We start from the raw sequence: 21,573 nt of genomic DNA on the forward strand, positions 1-21,573 counted from the left end.
ACCAAGAACTGAGTACCATCCATTCTCCTCTCATTTAATTAGTTGTGTGAATGTAAAACAGAATTTCTCTGAAACAAACACAAAGGGACTCTAAGACAAACTAGAGGAATTTATTAAGGCCAACGTAACAAGGAAGACTAGTCTGAAAGTAGACACATTTCTCATAAAGGCAGGAGATTACATCCACAGTTTATAGCTTTGTTTCCAGTGGGGGGACGGGAATTTTGCAGAAAATATATATCTATACAAAAATTATAAAAAGAGTTTGTATAAGAGTTATTGCATTTACAAAGGATGTGGGCATCCATCTGCTGTGACAGAATGATGTTGGCCTTTTAAAATACCTACGGTTTGTTAAAAAGGGGAGATTGCAGAATGCACAAAAAAGTATACATTTCCTACAAAAGAGACACAAAACTTTGGATTCCTGAGTATGCTAAAGCTATCCAATATTAGAAGCGCTGGGAAAGGCAGCTGTCTTTTTTTATAATAAAAAAACCAGGTTTTTATGGGCATTTTCTTTCTACACATTGCTTCCCTCCTTCTTCATATTCTTGCTTGGAGATCCACATCTGCTGGAAGGTCCCCTGCAAGAGACAAAACCAAAGATGGTAGCCTTTTCTTCGAAAGGACAGTGCAGAGTATGAAACAGAAACCATAATGAGAGGAAGCTGAAAAGAGCTATTGTTTTTATGTTGGACTTGTTGAATTCCTAGGTGTCCAACTGGCCAGCTGGAGTCCCACAATATCCACAGGGAACCACATTGGTTATCACTGCTCTAAAGACGGCAAGCAAGGAGAAACAAGGTAGTTCAGGTATGATCTTGTTCCTCAAGAAGGCGTTTTGAAATAATGATCATGCCTATAGTAGTTTCCAATGGGGAAATCGCTTTACTGTTCACACACACACACACACACACACACACACGTCCATCAGATTTCTCCCTATTAGCAAACTCTCCCCATTGGAGTTAAGTCTCACCCAAATCTTCTTGGGTAACCTTTTTGAGCAGCGCTGCTTCCCCCCCAATCAAGCCTTATCAATCTACTAACCAAAGAAGCCAAAATGGAGCCACCAATCCAGGAACTAAACCTTCGCTCTACTGTTGTATTGTTCGCTATCAACTTCAGTCGCATGCTCTGAAATCAAAAGAGAAAAAAAATATTTATTGTCATTTTAAATTGGCCCAGATCCAAAGGGGTATCTGAGGAATGCCCAAGCTACAGGCTTGTATATGCCTAGAAGCATTATCTTTCTCTTTGAACTGGTTGCAGTTCACCGGTCTCGTGTTTGGCAGGAGCACTGCTTCAATAGCCAAATACCTGCACACATTTAAGAAGTACAAGGAAAATGTTGGCTGTTTGGTAGCCACTCACCGGAGGTGTTTTCTGAGACAGTTCTCTATTTAGTCTGTCTGTAAAGCTCTGTAGTAGGGTGTTCCCTCCTGCTACAATCACACTCCCATAGAGACCCTGGAGAACAAAGGCAGGACTCATTATAATGGTATTTTTTCCTCTGTTGCCCTTCACAACACAGATATATATACTGAAAGAAACAAGTCACAACTTCACTCTGCTGATAAAACAGTATAAGAAAAAATAACCAGCATGCTTAAGACCTGTGAAGGGTTCCAGTGCAGAAGACACAAGAAATGAACTTTCCCACTAGGTAAATTCTTCAAAGCTACATAGGAAGTCTAGATAATTCCATACTAAAACCCACAGTTTGGCAGATGGGAATACCTAATTCACCAGAAGCCTGAGAAATGAATCTAGCATGGACAACATTCATGGACTTTCGACATTTGCTCATTCTTCTGGGCAAGCTGCTGACAGAGGTGGTGAAGACGACTGGGGGACAAAGCAACAATGCAGAATGTGGGTATGCAGGGAATCAAGCTGCTGGACCATGAAGATGGCAACCCCAGCCCAGTTTAGTTTCTGCCATTTCATGGAAAACAGCACTACAGGGAATCCTACCTTCACATTTTACATTGTGGTCTTAGGCGCTCTTACTCAAAAGCGTACCTTATCTGTTGCAATGGGAGCGAGTTGCAATATACAGGGCTGCAATCCTCAAGAGAAGAGGATCAGGCTGACCACCTGAGACATAGGAGGGCCACCTCATTGCCCATGAACCTACACACACGTTTAGATCATCAGAAGCCCTGCTCCATATCCTACCAGCTGGCCAGAGTTATGGCCTGGGGCAGGGCCTTTCAGTAGTGGCACCCACAGGGCAGAGTAGTCTGCCCATTAGTCATTGCCTTTAGATGTCAGGTCAGAATGCCAGGGTGGTAACTAACCATCTGCCTGGGTTTGCTGCTTCTCTTTTTGAATGTTGTCGATTGGGATTTTATTCATTTTCAGGTCCATTTAAATGTAGCAACTGATTGCTGGGGTTGCATGGATGGAAAGGTAGGGTAAATCATTTCAAAACTACTAGAAACACAGACTTTGGCTCAGTGGTTAGAGCATATGTCTTGCACACAGCAGAACCTGGGTCCAAGCCCTGGTACCTTCCCTTTAAACAGTTCTGGTTATCTTTCTGGTCAGATGATAAACAAGCTTGGGCCACCTGGACAAATAGCCTGACATGGTATAAGGCAAATTTCTACGTTCCTAATGTATTATCAACACACACCAGCTAACATTTATGCAGTATGCTAGAGGATATGCAAAGAACGTCAACATTATCTTACACTAAGTCAGTGTGACCACCACTGCCTTGCAGATGGGAAGGGCTGAGACTGAAAGAGCAGTAGGTCCCCTAAGGTGACAAAGCTAGTTTGTTGCCAAGGCAAGACATTACACCAGCTCTCCCTTGAAGAACGCAAGCAGGCAGCATTGTGTGGAGCAGATCACTATTCAGGGCACTTTGAATTTTAGCTAAGGAAAGGGAATCACTCCCTGGTCTATTTTCTATTAAACCACCATGCCTAACTAATACCTACTGGCCTGATGTCGATATCACACATCCCGACACTTGTAGTGACCACATGGCTCACGCCAAGCATTGTGTTGCCAGATAAACCCTGGAGAGGGAAGAAAGAAAATGGCAAGTTAATGCTGCTATTATAGTAGACTCAAATTGATAACAGTGTGATAGAATATGCCCTGTATTTATTTTTTCCAGCCCCATAGACAGGAGGTGACGCGGGTGGCGCTGTAGGTTAAACCACAGGGCCTAGGACTTGCCGATCAGAAGGTCGGTGGTTCGAAGCCCTGTGACGGGGTGAGCTCCCATTGCTTGGTCCCAGCTCCTGCCAACCTAGCAGTTCCAAAGCATGCTAAAGTGCAAGTAGATAAATAGGTACCGCTCCAGCAGGAAGGTAAACGGCGTTTCCGTGCGCTGCTCTGGTTCACCAGAAGCGGCTTAAGTCATGCTGGCCACATGACCTGGAAGCTGTATGCCCGCTCCCTCGGCCAGTAAAGCGAGATGAGCGCACAACCCCAGAGTCGGCCACGACTGGACCTAATGGTCAGGGGTCCCTTTACCTTTCAGACAGGAGGTACATTGGTTGAGGAGGGGCTGTAGCTCTTGGGAATCCTCGCCTAGCCATATCTTCTCAGTGTGTGAGAGTTTGCCCATTTTTTTAAAAAATAGCACAAAGCCCATGAAATCCCTTGCACAAGCAGTGGGGAGAACAAACTGTGGCAAAATCTGAAAATGCTGTTGGGGAGGGCCAAATACTGTTAGCATGTACCTTACTGCCCATTCACTGAAATTGTTATAATAAAAATAAAATCTTTCTTCCCAACTTATTATCCAGTTTAGAACTGCTACTAAACTTGTTCCAATATAAGGCAAGAGTGGACCTTTCCTTTCAACAGGTAAGTCCCAGTCTGCTAACAATGGATTTTATCAGAGGGCAAGTCATAATAGTCTTGCATGTGGGTATTTCTGGGAAAGAGAAAGTCTTCATCAGAGAAGCACAATATATGACCCATCAAACCAACCAACCCAGCCGACCATATACTGTATTTGCAATCCAGGCAGAAAGCAAAACAACAGAGGTTTATCAACCTCCCAATGGGCTGCAATACATGGCTGGTGAGCTGTGCTAGCTTGGTGGCCGACCAGTTCTACAAAACAGTGAGGATATGGGGGGAAATATACCACTTGTAGGAGAGGATGCTTCATGGTCTGTACTCATATAATGCAAGGATGGGGAACTGGATCCAGCTGGCAGACCAGATCCTTCCTGCCCCCATCCCACCTCCCCCAATCACCTGTTGATGACCTGGCACTATTATGGAATCAGGTGACAAGCTGAAAATGGCATCCATTTGCAAGTTGTTTCAACACAATTTCAAAGTGATGGCAGCCATGCCTTCACCTGCCTCGCACCTGAAGTCACCTGCAATTTCAGAGGCGAGGCAGATGGACGGGACTTGGAGGAAATGGCCTCATGGGTCAAATTAGGATCCCTGCCAGAAACAATGCGGCCCGGAGACCAGAAGTCCCCCACCCCTGATGTAATGCTATGAGAAATGTACCGTATTTTTCGCCCTTTAAGACGCACTTTTTCCCCTCCAAAAATGAAGGGGAAATGTGTGTGCGTCTTATGGGGCGAATGCAGGCTCATTGGCTTCAGCGATAGCAACGCGAAGCCTCCGAAGCCTGCGCTCCGGAGGCTTTGCGTTGCTTCCGCTGAAGCCAGGAGAGTCTGCTCTTTGAGGCTGGCGGTGGGGGAAAGCAGCGCTTCCCCCATGGCCAGCCCCAGAGGATGGGGGGCAGCAGGAAGGCGCGCGACGCCTTCCCGCTACTCTCCAACCCGGGTTGGAGGCTGGCGGGGGGGAAAGCAGCGCTTCCCCCATTGCCAGCCCCAGAGGATGGGGGGCAGCGGGAAGGCGCGCGACGCCTTCCCGCTACTCTCCAACCCGGGTTGGAGGCTGGCGGGGGGGAAAGCAGCGCTTCCCCCATTGCCAGCCCCAGAGGATGGGGGGCAGCGGGAAGGCGCGCGACGCCTTCCCGCTACTCTCCAACCCGGGTTGGAGGCTGGTGGGGGGGAAAGCAGCGCTTCCCCCATTGCCAGCCCCAGAGGATGGGGGGCAGCGGGAAGGCGCGCGACGCCTTCCCGCTACTCTCCAACCCGGGTTGGAGGCTGGCGGGGGGGGGAAAGCAGCGCTTCCCCCATTGCCAGCCCCAGAGGATGGGGGGCAGCGGGAAGGCGCACGACACCTTCCCGCTACTCTCCAACCCGGGTTGGAGGCTGGCGGGGGGGGGGAAGCAGCGCTTCCCCCATTGCCAGCCCCAGAGGTTGGGGGGCAGCAGGAAGGCGCGCAACACCTTCCCGCTACTCTCCAACCCGGGTTGGAGGCTGGCGGGGGGGAAAGCAGCGCTTCCCCCATTGCCAGCCCCAGAGGTTGGGGGGCAGCAGGAAGGCGCGCGACACCTTCCCGCTACTATCCAACCCGGGTTGGAGGCTGGCGGGGGGGGGGAAAGCAGCGCTTCCCCCATTGCCAGCCCCAGAGGTTGGGGGGCAGCAGGAAGGCGCGCGACACCTTCCCGCTACTCTCCAACCCGGGTTGGAGGCGGGCGGGGGGGAAAGCAGCGCTTCCCCCATGGCCAGCCCCAGAGGATGGGGGGCAGTGGGAAGGCGTGCGACGCCATCCCACTACTCTCCAACCCTCCTGTGGGCTTTTGCGGGAGATGGGGGAATTCCCCCACCTCCCGCAAAAGGAGCACACTCTTTAAAGGGGCTCCCTGGCTTCTGCTGCCTTTTCTAGGAGGTGGGGGAATTCCCCCACCTCGTAGAAAAGGCAGCAGGAGCCACGAACCCTTTGAAGAGCGCGCCGCTCTTGGGGGCTTTTCCCCGAGGAGGGAGAAGGGACTGACTGGCTGAGTCCGTCCCTTCTCCCTCCTGTGGGCTTTTGCGGGAGATGGGGGAATTCCCCCACCTCCCGCAAAAGGAGGCAAAAGCCGCACACTCTTTAAAGGGGCTCCCTGGCTTCTGCTGCCTTTTCTAGGAGGTGGGGGAATTCCCCCACCTCCTAGAAAAGGCAGCAGGAGCCACGAACCCTTTGAAGAGCGCGCCGCTCTTGGGGGCTTTTCCCCGAGGAGGGAGAAGGGACTGACTGGCCATTTCAGTCCCTTTTCCCTCCTGGTCGAAAAGCCCTTAGGAGTCGCGCACGGCTCCTGTGGGCTTTTGCGGGAGGTGGGGGAATTCTCCCACAAAAGCAGGGAGAAGGTCTTGGAGTAGCACACAGGCTGCGTGAAGCCTGTCCGCTGCTCCCAGAGCTGCGGGGGGGGGGGGGGAATAATATTTTTTTCCCCTGATTTCCCCCCCTGAAAACTAGGTGCGTCCTATGGGCCGGTGCGTCCAATAGGGCGAAAAATACGGTAATGCAAGACACATTCTGGTTCATCTGAAGCTCCAAATATCCTGCTATTTCTTATCTTCCCCAAATCATTTAAAACAGTTAAAAAGATTTCAGGACATTTAACTTTACGGACTCCTATATACTTCCATAACGTTAGCTAGATGCTTGCACACAAAATGCAATCTCACATACTGTCCTACTTAGTTTTACCTTTACATTGGAAGGGTCAAACAAGCCTTCAGGAATTTTTAGCCGCTCAGCACCAAAGTCACAGTTGTAACCATTGGGGAATTCGTAATGTACCGTGGGCATCTGTGCAGCCACCCTAAAGGGCAGAAACAACTCGTTTTTAGAAGGCATTCCACCATTGCCAGGTTTTTCTTTCCCAGTTCTCATGCACAACACAGCAAATTGCACTTCTTACCAAATTTTTCTTGCAACAATCCCAGGAAACAGGGAACTGATAAAGGCCACCCAGAGATCTTTGTGGCATGGAAGGGATTAGAGCAATGTACCCCTCCCATATCCAAACAATTCCCTTCCCCTCTCCCAAGATTTCCATGTTGCCCTTGTTTTTGTTTTTCTTCCTTGCTCTACAAGTTCTTTTCACAGTCTCATCCTTTCACCACTAAGAGACTCTGCCCAACAGTTTCACTAGCTATTAAAACTGGAATGCTGGGAAGGAGGGGTTGGCCTGGCTGGCTAGCTTGCACCCCTTACACCTCTTTAGCAACAAAACGTCCAAAATCTAAACCACTGGTATATCACAAGTGGACTCTTTATTTACTGCGCTTGCAATTGTTTAAGATAAAATCTATTTTGGAAAGAGAAGAAATGAACACTGAACCACTGACATATTGCAAGTGAACTCTTTATTTATGGTGCTTGTAATTGTTTAAGTTAAAAACCTATTTGGGAAATAAACCACTTTTGCCATTTTTATGGATGTTTATTGTTGGGTTTCCCACAAGCATCCGGTGGGCCACTATGAAAACAGGGTGCTTGACTAGACCATTAGCCTGATCCGACAGGTTATTCTTACATTATGTTTGTTTATGACATTTATATACCACCTTTTCTTCCCAGGATCTCAAGGTGGCGTACATAGTTCTCCTCCCCATTTCAACTGCACAACAACCCTTTGCAGTAGGTTCAACTAAGAGGCAGCAACTAGCTCAAGGTCACCCAGAGTGTTTCATGGCTGAGTGAGGATTCAGACCCAGGTCTCTCAGGTTCTAGTCCACCATTCTAAGGGGACACTGGCAGAGCTGTCAATGCGAACAATGTCCCCCATTCTTGATGCCAAGTTTGAACAGCTCTGCATGAGGTTGAAAAAGTGCTTCTGTCTTTTGAAGAAAATGCTTGCTTGCTGGTTGTCTTTAAGCAGCTTTTACCTGCCCTAAATTGTTGTTATTCTCAGCTATGGTTAGTGAAAACAAGTCAGCTTCATAAACCATGGGTGGCACTCAACTAAGTTTCACTCACGAGTAGACCTACTGAAATTCATGAACCTGACTTAGCCATGACTATTAATTTCAATGTGTCTACTCTGAGAAAAACTTAGCTGAGTATCACCCTATGGTCTGAAATTGGTTTGTTTTCATAGCCAGAGTTAAGATTAACCACAGTTTGTCCAGTGTTGACACAACATGTCAAGTTGCGGTTAATCAAAGACAGAACCAAAAGCTTTCAAATTCTTCCTTACACCCTGCTGGGGTGGCTTGTAGGAAAAAGTGCAAGCCCAGCAAGAGGAGAGGCTCATTCTTGTAACGCTAAACAATAATTTAGTATGATGTTCACAGGCTCAGGTTGGAAATCACCCAGTTACTTAAGTTAGCCATTGTAAAGTGGAAAATAATTTTAAAAGAACATACTGCTCATCATAAGTTGAATCAGACACTTGGAGGACAGAAGCCTGGAAGTCCTGAATCACACACTGTGGAGGAGAAAGTATTGAAAAGAAACAAGTATGAGGTTTCATGTTCCAAACACCAGAAGATCAAAGAAAGGAGGAACTGTGGACCATACAAGAGAATCCTAGGCAGACAAAAACATTGACATATATCTGTAATATCTCAGCGACTCAGAGTAGATGACCTATGGAGAGTCCCCAGAAGAATTTGTGAAATGGCAGACCTGGTTCAGAGTTACAGACCTGGTTCAGAGTTACAGACCTGGTTCAGAGTTACAGAAGGACAAATCTTAGAAGGGAAATGTCTGCATTAGCTACAAATAAAATGCCATAGAGGTTTCTCGTCCTGCCCCCACAACAGTACTTCCATCTTCAAAATTAAGGCTATTCTTAGCAGAACCTGTAAAGTATACTAAAGCAGACCTAAGAAATGAAGGCTACCCCCCCCCCCGGGATAAACCTTCACAGTAATCAAGCTGCAATATCCTGCAATTCTCAAGTTTCCACGTTGCTATACATGGGAACTCCAGGATGACATTTTTAATTTAGAACAATGATGACCTAAAACAAGAGATTCAATCACACCATCATACATAGGCTTTCATCTTTTCTCTCCCATTGACCCACATACTACATACAGTTCTAGTTGCCTGACCTCAAAAAATATATTGCTGGGTTGGAAAAGGTTCAGAAAAGGACAACCCAAATGATCAAGAGGGTGGAGCAACTCCTCAAAGAGGAAAGGTTACAACATTTCAGACTTTTTAGTTTAGAGAAAAGAGGAGTATCTACACAATAGAAGTTTATAAAATTATGGCATGGGGAAGTCCCTCTCTCGTAACACTAAAACCTGGGATCATCCAATGAAGACGAATTTTGGAAGATAAAATTCAGAACAGATAAAAGAAAGTACTTCTTCATGCAGAGCATTATTAGACTACGGAACTCACTCCCACAGGAGGCAGTGAAGACCACCAACATGGATTGCTTTAAAAAAGAAGAAGAGTTTGGATTTGATATCTCGCTTTATCACTACCCGAAGGAGTCTCAAAGCGGCTAACATTCTCCTTTCCCTTCCTCCCCCACAACAAACACTCTGTGAGGTGAGTGGGGCTGAGAGACTTCAAAGAAGTGTGACTAGCCCAAGGTCACCCAGCAGCTGCATGTGGAGGAGCGGAGACGCGAACCCAGTTCCCCAGGTTACGAGACTACCGCTCTTAACCACTACACCACACTGGCTCTCGACAAGTAGAAAAGTTTATGGAAAAGCAATCAATGGCTACTAGTCATGCTCTGTCTACATAGTATGCTTCTGAAAACCAACTGCTGGAACCCGCGAGAGAAGTGAGTGCTCTTGTGCTTGGGTTTCCCACAGGCATCTGGTCGGCCACTGCAAGAACAGGGTCTCGAGTTTTTCTGCCATTCCCCATATTTTTTTAAGCACTGTTCCTGATTATGCAAACCTAACACATTCACAAGTGCTAGTTATATCTGAGTTTATTTAGGGCAGTGTAGGGACCCTATGCTCCCCTACCCACCCGACCCCAATATGTTGTTTGACAATTCCCATCATCCCCAACCACTAGCCAGCTGGCTGCAGCTGATGAAAGGTAGAAGTCTTGAGAAGACCTAGAGGGCCACAGATCCCTCATCCCAAGTTACCTCTAGCAGAGGAATCCTATCTAGCGCAAGGCATACTTCCAAAATTATTTTCTTTGTAGACCTGGAAGAACATACTCACATTGCACATGTAATTGTGCCACGTTCTTGTGACTTGCGGCAGTTTCTCTTTTCTCTTCCAGTTTGCTGGAGAACCCTCACGAACGGCTTCCTGCAACAGCAAATCAGGGTCAAAGTGTCTACATTCCAATACATTATTTAACAAAGGCCAAGAATACAGGGCCTGTATTCCAACTTCTTTGTTATCTTTCCACAAATCCACAGGATGAGCCTTGGTTTCATGAGCTTTTTCAACCAGTCAATAAGGGAGCTGTCCCTCCAATTCTCACCTTCCCGTGTTGGCAAGCACTAATCAGCCCTGTCCTTAGGTGCTACATGACATTTACTTCCAACACCCTTCCGCCCTCCTGATTAGAGAAATTTCCCTTCTCCTGTCCATCTTTCCTTCCTTCCCTCTATGTTACTCTAGGGTATTAAAAGGGGGTACAATTTGTTGTGAAAGTTGTTTAAGCACAGTGTCTGGTTGAACCTTTGTTCTGTTGATTCTAAGTTGTCTCATCTTGAGTATCTAGAGAACCCTTGTTGATTTCATTTCCAATGGGACCCACAAGACTTTCTTCAATTTCACCATACAAGTTTCTAAATCGGATTCAGGCTTTTGGCTTCCTACTGATTACGCAAGGGATATTATTCTGTGTGCCAGATTGTTTGGTTTTATGCTACAGGCCTTGATCTGAGAAAGACAAGGGGGAACTGTCTGGAGCTCACTCAGCTGGCAGTACCTCTCCTTGCAACTTTTGGTGACAGTTGTAAAGCAGAAAGGAGTGCGGTTCAGCAGCCTGCCTTGCAGGTTTGTTGGGCGATTCCTTCACAGCTGCCTTACTAAAAGTCAAACCGATTGTTCACCTAGAACCATGAGAACCAAGTGGTGGACATTGTTGGCTATTTGCAGTTTAGAAGCGCTGCAGAGAGCTTGCTGGGGAGACCATGCATTAAAAAGGGACTCAAAAATAACTTAAACAAGGTTTTAATAACAAAAACTCCTTATACACTAAATACATCAATAACAAACCAGACCCAACCACCAACCCATCCCCCAGGGTAATGGGAGAGCTAGGTGCTGCTCTTTATATACAGTACCCAATTGCTCATTCCAGCCCTAAAATCTAAGGGGTGGCTCACATGCACTCGAGCATTCCTCACTGAACATTTCTCAGCCAAATGATCTGAAGGCCCTGTATAAATGAGAGATGAACACGCGTGCAAACTGTTTGTTTTTGGGGGCCCTACAAGGCAGAGGTTCAAGAGGTGCTCCCAAGTTCAAAACACTTGAGAAATACTGCCTGGACTGGAGGAGAGGCTCACAAAAGCAGCCAACATACACACAAAGCAAACAACCCCTTTCATTCTTTCCAGTATAATCTATTACCTTTGATGCGATCATATATGGAGGAATTATCTCCACGTTCATTTCCTGAAACAGTTCTCTGCACTGCATCGTAATGAAATCCCCAGCCAGAGGTGATTTCACAATGCCTGCAAATGCAGAACACAAGTGGGACACCTAGAAAAGGTTTCAATCTTCCAATATCACATTTTGCATGCAGGAAGTCACCCCCCCACCCCAAATAAACAGAGCTATTTCCTTAGTAACAGGCCAACTGGCTTCTGCATTCTCAGGGACCTCTGTTCTCCAGTCCAATGGCAGACTGGAAGAGCATTCTGCTACACAAACCGCCCCCTTCCCCTTCAAGAGCAACTAGGCTGCAGAATAAAGATGGTAAGTGACTTCACAGAGCAGATGCACTCAGACTCAGGCAAGGGGTAACATACAAAACGCAAACGAAAGATGTTACATTAAAGTGTAAGGTATCTGTTTTGTAAAGTTTGAATACATTGGTCTTACGACAATAACAGGGGGGAGGGTTTGGTGGTGGTGGTGTTTTTTTAAAAAAGAGTGGACTGAGGCCTCTAGTCCGGCACTCTTTCTTTAGCAGAGGCTTTTAGACGCCCCTGCACAAGCACACAAAGCATGAAAAAGATGACCCTTTTCTGGCCTTGTTCTTTAGCGTCTGGTACTCAAGAGTATACCTACAAAGGTTGAATTTTGGCTTATATTGATGCCTTAAAAATAAGCTCATGAAGGATCGATTGATCTAAGCCGGCAACCCATCACCACATCTCGGGGGGGGGGGGGGAATTCCTCAAATGATTTAATCCTGTGTTGGGCAAAGGAATCCTCTCATCTGTTTGTCCTGAACCTCACTTATTAACGGGGCAGCCAAGATTTCTACCAACTCCTCTGGAAGAATGCTTACCTTGCTGGAGCACGTATCCATCATGCACTGGGATGGCAGTGGTGTGGGTTGCTCCGCTATCCAGGATCAAGCCTGTGGATCTGCCATTAGCAAAGCTAGTTGGAAGGGTTAAGGAAGACAATGGGGTTTGGGCACAACAAAAACACAAATGGCACTGCAGTTCATTTTGCTCTTGGACCTGATACGCACATCCTTTCTTGTCAAAATTACATGCAGCTTTTGAGGAAGGCAGCTAAGAAAAATATATACTTACACTATGGTTACAATTCTATCCATACTTGCTGGGGTGTGAGATCTACCGAACTCAGTGGGGGGACCTGCTTCTAAATAAATATGCATAGGACTGAGCTGCATTATTGCTTGAAACTCAAACACCAATCTCCAGTTCCTGAAAGGATTATATCATTTAATTCTTACACCATCTGAATGGGCAATTTATTCCTCCTGTTGAGTTTTATTCATTCATACATACATACACACACATAATAATAATAATAATAATAATAATAATAATAATTTTTGTACCCCGCCCATCTGGCTGGGTTTCCCCAGACACTTTGGGCGGCTTCCACAGAGACCAAAAATACACCAAAATGTCACACATTAAAAACTTCCCTGAACAGGGCTGCCTTAAGATGTCTTCTGAATGTCAGGTAGTTGTTTATCGCTTTGTCATCTGATGCGATGATACCATAGTTTACACCCTACCATACCATACCCTGCCATTCAAGAAGGCTTTCTCCAGGCAGGAAAAAAGCTTTAAAAGCATGCTTATTATAGGAACCTTTTCACTGAGAAGCAGGGTAAAAACAATTTCAATAAGCAATACTAAGCAGCTTAGTATATACAAAGTTAATTCAGACCTTAGGGTCTTTTATTTCTGTCTGGAGAATGAATTTGGCAAGGCTGAAATCCAACGGGGTTGCTCAGCTGATTGTATGTCTTTCAACAGCAGAACAGAGAGGGAAGGGTCTTTTAATATCCCCCCTCCTCCCAATATACTCCAGAGGATTGAGGTAATCACTGGAAATCGCTTCCCTTCCAGCTGACAGAAGCCTTAATATCAGCTGAGAGATAACTTTGGCTACAACCCAATAAATATAACCAACCCATCTTTGAGACTAGCACAGTGACAACACCTTGGTTTAAATGTTAAAAACAGTACCATATTTTTCCGTCTATAAGACACCCCCATGTATAAGACGCCCCCTATTTTGGGGGAATCCAATTTAAGAAAATGGGGGAGGATGGCCCCTGTGTATAAGACGCCCCCAAATTTTGGACATTACTTTTTAGGGGGGGGGGACCTAGTCTTATACACAGAAAAATATGTTATGTTTGTTTTTTTCTATAAAAGTGCAAAAAGCTCTGTAATGATGTCCACTTATTCATTAACACGTTTGGGATACGCTGTGAGAACTGCAGTTTTGCACAAGAAGAAAGCAGGGATATTGTAATGTTCAAACATCAGCTCCGTCAATTTCTCACGCTTGGCTCTGGTGTTCCACTACAAGAGTGCAAAGATAAAAAAACAAATTCACCTATAACTTGAGCAGAAATATGTCACACTCAGAACAGGTTGTTTAAATATTCACAGTGCAATAATATGTCAGGTAGGAAAGTGAGATACTTCCCTATTTACAAATCAGTGGGCAGGTTCATGCAGAAGCATCACTTGAGCCTAATGCAGACAAAATATCAGCTTCCTGCAAACTATGGCTTGAAATTGGAACCTGATGCTATCTCTGCATTTTCTCTCAAGTGACTTCCTTCCCAGAGCAGACCACATCTCATATTATATGTGCATCAATATAGCATCTGAGCCATAAATCACAAGCTAAAACTATAGTTTACAGTGGCTTTTCAAACCATAGTTAAAAGGGAAGAAACAAGCTAAGAGTAGGAAGGCAACAGGAAGAAATCACTTGAGAGAGGAAGGGCTTGTCTACACTGAGTTTACTTTGTGCTCGCAGCTGTCAGTGTCCGCATTTAATTTGAATAATCCACATGACATAACCCTTAAATAACCCCTGTCTTGATATTTTCCCCCTGCACATTTAGGTTTACAGGGATAATCCAAAAAGTTGTGAGAAATCAGGCTCCAAACCTCTCCACTTGGGGATGCAGACTACTTGCTTTGGTGTTTGGGGTGGGTAGATAGATCATCCCTTTCTGCTACTCCCCTTTCCATGCCCACAACTTCCTCAGTGCTGACATTTCTTCTCTGGCAGTGCTCATAACCATTTCTACCATGTCCATACAGGCAATCTAGTCACAGATATTACAGTTCATCTTGATAGGTTCTTTTACCAAGTCCTGGTTTTTTAATTAACTGCTCTTCCCCCTTCCACCCCCAAGTTTGCAAGCTTCACAACAGTCAAACTGCCTTCTATGCTTCAAAATTTGATGGGCTATTTCAAGGAAAGAAACTGGGCTTTTACTCACTGGCGCTTCAGACATTAGAACGGGATGCAAAGCAGCTTCAGATTTAATGTGCATCTTGTAGGTGTGATCCAAAATGGCTTGGAAGCTGTCCCAGTCCTCAACTGTAACAACATAAAAATAAATTAAATCTGCTGCTTTTGCTGGAGGTGCTGCTCTAGCTTAGGCATGTATGCAACGTGAAGCACATTATCAGTGCAAGGCTGAGCATGTGGACAGTATAGGAGTCAGGAAGGAGGATGAGGGATCCTAGTCACGCTTCCATCCTTGCATCAGTGAAATCCTGTATCTAAAGAATCAAAGTACACAGCATTCAAGCCAATCTCACAGCCCAAAGAGATTAAAGGATTCTAACTATACTTCACTGTAAGCACTGGTGCAGGAATAACCCTATGAAGGCAACTGTACAATCAGATTATTTAAAAATGTACAAGACAATCTCCTTGCTAATTGACAACAGTTCACTTTCAAAGCAATACTGGTCCTCTGCAGACACAAGACTTAGTGATGGTTTGTATTCCTTACAGGGAACCATGGCTTGGTTTAGTGTTATGTGCAAACCAGACAGCTGGCTGGATGTGAAACTAATATGAAGAGGGTTTGCAAACAATGTTTGCATTATACATGATTAAGCAATACATCTGTATTTTTTAAAAAAATGCCATGAATCAAGGAAGGATCTCCAACTCTCCAGATGTTCTACCTTCAGTGTCCCATTGGTGCCTTTTTGAACATGGTTATTTGGAGAATGTCCTAATCAAGCACACTTGGCGACTGTCTTTCCAAATAAGTAGAATATTTGAAGAAAAGGGAGCATAGATAAACCTTGACAGGACAGGGGCATGTTTTTCAAAACACACTGCCATTTAAGCAGTTATATTCATCCCATAACCAGCTTTACAAACTAAACAAGAAAACCTATTTCAAAAGAGGTCAACATAAGTAAAAGGGAATATCCACAGCTTTTGAGTAGATCTAGAAAACTTTAAACACTTGGCCCAAAAACCACCAGAATAAACTTCTTTTCAACTCCAGATCAAACATTCTCACAAAGCAGGACAATGCCATTTTGTGGGTAAAAAGGTTAATGCTTTGTGATGTGTCTGAAATCAATACTCAAGATTTAAGAAAAAAGGAAAGGAAAATGCAAAGCACCATACTCATTCCATTTTTCAAAGGTAAAATGGCTTCCATGTTCTCCCTTGGAACTCGCAATGCATTAGTGTCTATGTAGTAAGTTGGGCCTCCTTGTTTGCTTTTGTCACCATCAATTTCCATCATGGAGCTCCCATCATCCCGGTCCAGCACCACGCCAATGGCAGTGGGAAAATCAACCTACAATGGGAGATTTGGAAACAAAATGCACCAAGGTACATAAAGATTGTCTGTTTGCATCAAGCCTAACTAATGGGGAAGAGAAAGAAAGTTATCACTACTGCCTCAAATTCCTACAGCATGTTAGGCATGCCATGCCTCTATTCTGTATGGGGCGTGAAAGGATTAGCTTTCACCAAGGCAAAAATGAAAATATAGCTACACTCTCTGATACATCAGGCTTTCCATAATCTGGCTCACTTATATAATGTGCACATTATTTAAACACTTTTCAAGAAAGATTTCACACTACACGTGGAGTGGGGGGAAATCTCTGGAACTGCATTTACAGTGGTGCCTCGCAAGACGAAAAGAATCCGTTCCGGGAGTCTTTTCGTCTTGCGGTTTTTTCGTCTTGCGAAGCAAGCCCATTGACGGAGTAGCGCTATTAGTGCTATTGACATTTTAAGGGCTAAAAACGGCTTTTTAAGGGGTGGGGGATTAGCGGTTTTGCTGCTAAAATGCTTTTAGCAGCTTAGCGCTTCAGGAAAAGGGGTTCTGGAGCAAAAAAAAATTTCAAAATTTTTCGTCATTTTTCGTCTTGCGAAGCAAGCCCATAGGGAAATTCGTCTTGCGAAGCGCCTCTGCAAACGGAAAACCCTTTCGTCTTGCGGGTTTTCCGTCTTGCGAGGCATTTGTCTTGCGGGGCACCACTGTATAGTTGAACTGCTTATAAGGCTCTGTCTTGCACTTGCCCAAATCCCAGAATATTTTACTACAAGAACTAGCAATTCTAGTTGAGAAGGTGACATGGCCAAATCACGTCACTGAGATTCACAGCCAAGCAGAGATTTAAACATGGGACTCCCACATTTATCCATCCCTCTGGCCCGGGCCATCTCACTATAACATTCCCCTCAAACCAGGACAACCTCTTATTTAAAAAAAACTCTGACCTTTGTCAATATATTCCCCTAAACATACAGCCAAAACATGAAGTAATCGGTGGAAGAATTTCTAGGGAGCCACGTCAAATGAAGACTACTTATTCAAAGGAGAGGAAAAGGCAAAAACTACTCAGGAGAAAATTGCAGGGCAGGTAAAAGAAAGATGATAGGTAGTAAGTGTGTTAAGGGAGAGAAATGTTGATATTTTCACCCCCTCCCATTGCAAAAATCTCCTGATATGATGTTTTCAGAAAGGAGGGGGCGGAAACTGCTCTTCGCTTCTTCCGCTCCTGCCTGACTCTGTGGAGAGTCTGTGTGTTATCTATGTAGAGATTAGATGGCTGAGTGAGAGCTGTAACATTCATGCAAGCCAGTAGCTCTTTGGTTTTTTAGTTTGCAGTAGCTATTAGAAATAAAAGAAGTTATACTTCACAGCTTTCTTCTATGTTGTTTATACTCTGCTGAGTCTGGTGCTCACAATGGACAGTTGTGGGTCCAGGGCACTTAGACCTGCTTTCCAGGAGTGGAAGGTCTTTGGAAGTGCTTCAGTTTGCCTAGCCCAGTTGGGGCAGAACCGGTTGTTGAGCCCAGTCGTTGGCATCGGCTCAAAGGCGTACTGACAAGAAATGGCTCAGTGTTTTGCAGAAACATTATACCAAGAAATTGCAAATGCTACTATTTAAAATGCCATATTTCATATACCATATTTTATTGGACTATCATTTATTGCTCAAGGGATTTCAAGTCCCTTGCTATAGCATACAGAGTTATCCCACAATATATACAAGTATTTCAGGAGTTCTTTGCATAGGAAACCCAAATTCTATTGATCAATCTAACGTCTCACTTCTGCTCTCACCTTTGGGCAGTCCTCCCCAGCATAGCCAGCTCTGACTGTATAGGAGCCGATGTCGAACACCAGAGCACCAACTTCATCTGCAAACACAAATTCACAATTTGTGTCGATTTGAAAACAAACCCTTATCAGACATGTGTTTATTGGTAAAAGGCTGTATCTCAAGACATCAAAAGGGAAGAACAACAGTGGGACAACTAGAAAAGGTTTCAATCTTCCAATATCACATTGGGACTGCAGGTTGCTTCCAAAAATCTACACACAGAATTAATCTGTAAAGTGTGCCACAGGCTATTGTAGATTAGGACCACCTTGAAGCTTTTAAAGGCACACAGTGCTCTTTCTACAGATCCCTTTGTGATAAATATATCCTTCTAACATGGCGACACCTATTACCTATGAGATGGCCTGCAACGATATGTGCCACTCGACTACTGTGGTCAGTAGAACTGGCACTTTTATAGGTGCCACATAGTATCCGCACGGCATCTGTAAGAACTTGGGTTGTTTAGTTTGGTGGCACAAACATTTTGCAACTCCCTGCTTATTGATATCAGGCAGACACCATCACTGCATTCTTCTCGGCATCTGCTGAAAACATTCTTATTTAGACGAGCCTACCCAGGTGTCCTCAAAGATTGTATGAGTTTTAATTCATTTCAGTCTATTCTATTGTGGCTTTTTACTTTCTGTTATACTAGATTCAAATAGGTAGCGTGTTGGTCTGCCGTAGTCAAAATAAATTAAAACAATTCTTTCGAAAAATAGTTAAAGACTCTTCTTAAAAACCTAAAAACACCCTTAAAAGAATCAAGTCTTCAAAAAAGTTATATGATCTAAGAAAGACTTTAAAAGAATCCTTCCAAACGAACTTAAAAATTATACGGTAGCACCTTAGAGACCAACTGAGTATTTTTAGGTATAAGCTTTCGTGTGCATGCACACTTCTTCAGATACACTGAAACAGGAGTCATGTTTTAATGGTTCTGGAAGGTTGTGGGTGAGCTGAGTTTGCTTGGACTCTGGCTGAGAGAACCTGGAAGCTGCAAAGGAGGGGTACGCCAGAAGGAAAATGAATTGACATTGATTTATATAGAACTTATATGCAACTCTGTATTTTTGTTTAAGCTGTCTGCTGTTGCCACAACTTACAATATAGTGAGTGGTAGAAAAATTAAATAATCAAGTGGTTTCTTGGTTAAGTGACCATTTTATTGTTTTTCTCTTGTTTGGTAAACCGCTTTGAGGGTGTGGGTTGTTGTTTTTTTTAACCAATTTCATGAACTGAATATTAACACAGGAATCCCTTTTTTAATATGAAGGCAGACCTGCCAAAAGCTTTTCTCCTTCAGGCAAACCTACCCAGATTCATAATGGCTATCTAAGCCCGTTTCTTTTTTAAAAAACCGTTCACATATTTCCTACATTCAGATTTAAAATATAATAATAATAACGTTCGGTTTCTTTAAAAGTTTTTAAACTTGGTAAAGTAAATAAATATAGAGGAAAGCTTTCCCCCTCGGCGCGTCAAGATGCGGGGAGAAGCTGCCCAGGACGAAATTCTCCCTCCCGTCGCCCCGCCTTAAAGGCACAGGCGCCTTTTCAGGCTCCGCCGGACGAGCGGCGGCGGCAGCCTCCCCCTCCCCGCGGGGAAGAGAGCGAGCCGGTGGAACGCGCAGCCCTAACGGTCCGGGGGGGGGAGGGGAAGAGAGAGAAAAAGAGGAGCAGCCCCTCCCACTCTGAGGAGAACTTACCCCCTCCGTACACGCCGCCGCTCATGTCCGCTCCGGACTTCACCGCTCGGCCGGCAGCGACACACAGAAAAATCACCTCAGGCCGCCCCCGACTCTCTCAAACACAAGCTCCGCCCGCTCGACCTACCTTGCTTACTGCCGCCCTTCTGCCATAGCCAGCCAATAGGCAGCGAGGTCCTTTCCTCAGCCGGCCTATCGCGGCGCAGAAGGCGCCGTCGAGCCAATCGCCGGCGTCCGCCTTCCTTGGGCGGGACCGCCGCTGCGTTTCTTCCCTCTCGGCTTTCGTCCAGGCGGTTGTAAGGTCGCGAGGGGAGTCTCGGAGTGTGGCTGCGGGGAAAGAAACCACGCTCGGTTGCAGATTTTCAAAGAGGGGCGGGGCGGAAGGCGGAGCAGGGAGGTGGGTTGGAGCTGGTCACGTGATTGGCGGCAGCCGGCTTCTTTGATTGGCAGCAGCCAGGTTGCTTTAGCCGGGAGCAAGTCCCAATATGTTCAGTGGGGCTTTACTCCCAAGTAACTACGTAGGATTACAGACTTTGCAGTGGAAGCCTGTGCAATTCGGAGGGTCTTTTTCGGGCCATTTGATGATTTTTCTGCCCGTTGCAGCAATTGCAAATGTGCTCCATGACTTGCTGGAAATTCTATCATGTATTATGGATTGTATTTTATTGTTATCTATTGATTTAATATCCATACCACCCTTCATCCGAGAACTACAGAGCTGTTTAGTTATAAAAACACAAAATAAGTAACATAATATCAGACAACACAATCACACTGCCACAAACAGACACACCACCCAATTTAAAAGGCCATGTTGTTGTTGTTGTTGTTGTTTAGTCGTTTAGTCGTGTCCGACTCTTCGTGACCAGAGCACGCCAGGCACTCCTGTCTTCCACTGCCTCCCACAATTTGGTCAAACCCATGCTGGTAGCTTCAAGAACACTGTCCAACCATCTTGTCCTCTGTCGTCCCCTTCTCCTTGTGCCCTCCATCTTTCCCAACATCAGGGTCTTTTCCAGGGAGTCTTCTCATGAGGTGGCCAAAGTATTGGAGCCTCAGCTTCAGGATCTGTCCTCCCAGTGAGCACTCAGGGCTGATTTCCTTCAGAATGGATAGGTTTGATCTTCTTGCAGTCCATGGGACTCTCAAGAGTCTTCCTCCAGCACCATAATTCAAAAGCATCAATTCTTTGGCAATCAGCCTTCTTTATGGTCCAGCTCTCACTTCCATACATCACTACTGGGAAAACCATAGCTTTTACTATACGGACCTTTGTTGGCAAGGTGATTGCTTTTTAAGATGCTGTCTAGGTGTGTCATTGCTTTTCTCCCAAGAAGCAGGCGTATTTTAATTTCATGGCTGCTGTCACCATCTGCAGTGATCATGGAGTCCAATAATTCCTCCTCACTTTCTGCCATCAAGGTGGTGTCATCTGCATATCTGAGGTAGTTGATATTTCTTCCGGCAATCTTAATTCTAGCTAGGGATTCATCCAGCCCAGCCTTTCGCATGATGAATTCTGCATATAAGTTAAATAAGCAGGGTCTTTTTCGGGCCACTTGATGATTTTTCTGCCTGTTGCAGCAATTGCAAATGTGCTCCATGACTTGCTGGAAATTCTATCATGTATTATAGATTGTATTTTATTGTTATCTATTGATTTAATATCCATGCCCTTCATCCGAGGACTACAGACCTGTTTAGTTATAAAATCACAAAATACGTAATAATATCAAACAACACAATCACACTGCCACCAACAGACACACCACCCAGTTTAAAAGGCCATAGATTGCTTAGTTAGCCAAAGGCTTGGAAGAAGAGGAATGTTTCCGTATTTATTTTTACAAGAAGGAATAAAGGAAGCAATTAAAAACCAATGTGAATATTTAATGCAGTGGATGTGCCCACCTTCCCAATTCCACAGCTGGTACTGCTTTTATTATTATTTATCACTGGCTTTATTAACGGCCTTCAAAATAACTGCCTCAAGGCGGCTTACACTAAAAAAAGTAAATGGAAA

General features: G+C 45.0%; 1 protein-coding gene and 1 long non-coding RNA gene across 3 annotated transcripts; one reads left to right on the forward strand and one right to left on the reverse strand.

The window, feature by feature from the left end:
• Window positions 1-89: 89 nt before the first annotated feature.
• Window positions 90-19,709, reverse strand: ACTL6A (actin like 6A). Of its 2 annotated transcripts, none has more exons than XM_083442337.1 (14): window positions 19,551-19,709; window positions 17,800-17,876; window positions 15,840-16,014; window positions 14,683-14,783; window positions 13,647-13,744; window positions 12,238-12,332; window positions 11,349-11,455; window positions 9,981-10,070; window positions 8,202-8,263; window positions 6,538-6,652; window positions 2,955-3,035; window positions 1,378-1,473; window positions 1,054-1,140; window positions 90-587 (listed from the first exon to the last, which is right to left on the reverse strand). In XM_083442337.1, the coding sequence occupies exons 1-14, from the start codon at window positions 19,573-19,575 to the stop codon at window positions 507-509; spliced, it is 1,290 nt and encodes a 429-aa protein (XP_083298463.1). In that variant the 5' UTR covers window positions 19,576-19,709; the 3' UTR covers window positions 90-506. The 2 variants fall into 2 exon arrangements, with proteins under 2 accessions (XP_083298463.1, XP_083298464.1); XM_083442338.1 differs by lacking the exon at window positions 19,551-19,709 and adding an exon at window positions 19,159-19,381.
• On the forward strand, window positions 3,016-6,531 carry LOC310678512. The gene is made up of 3 exons (XR_014511798.1): window positions 3,016-3,151; window positions 3,513-4,501; window positions 6,357-6,531. It is a non-coding gene; the product is annotated as an uncharacterized lncRNA (long non-coding RNA).
• Window positions 19,710-21,573: the final 1,864 nt, after the last annotated feature.

This window comes from Podarcis tiliguerta (assembly GCF_965153285.1).
Source record: "Podarcis tiliguerta genome assembly, chromosome: 5".
NCBI classification, from domain to species: Eukaryota; Metazoa; Chordata; class Lepidosauria; order Squamata; family Lacertidae; genus Podarcis; species Podarcis tiliguerta.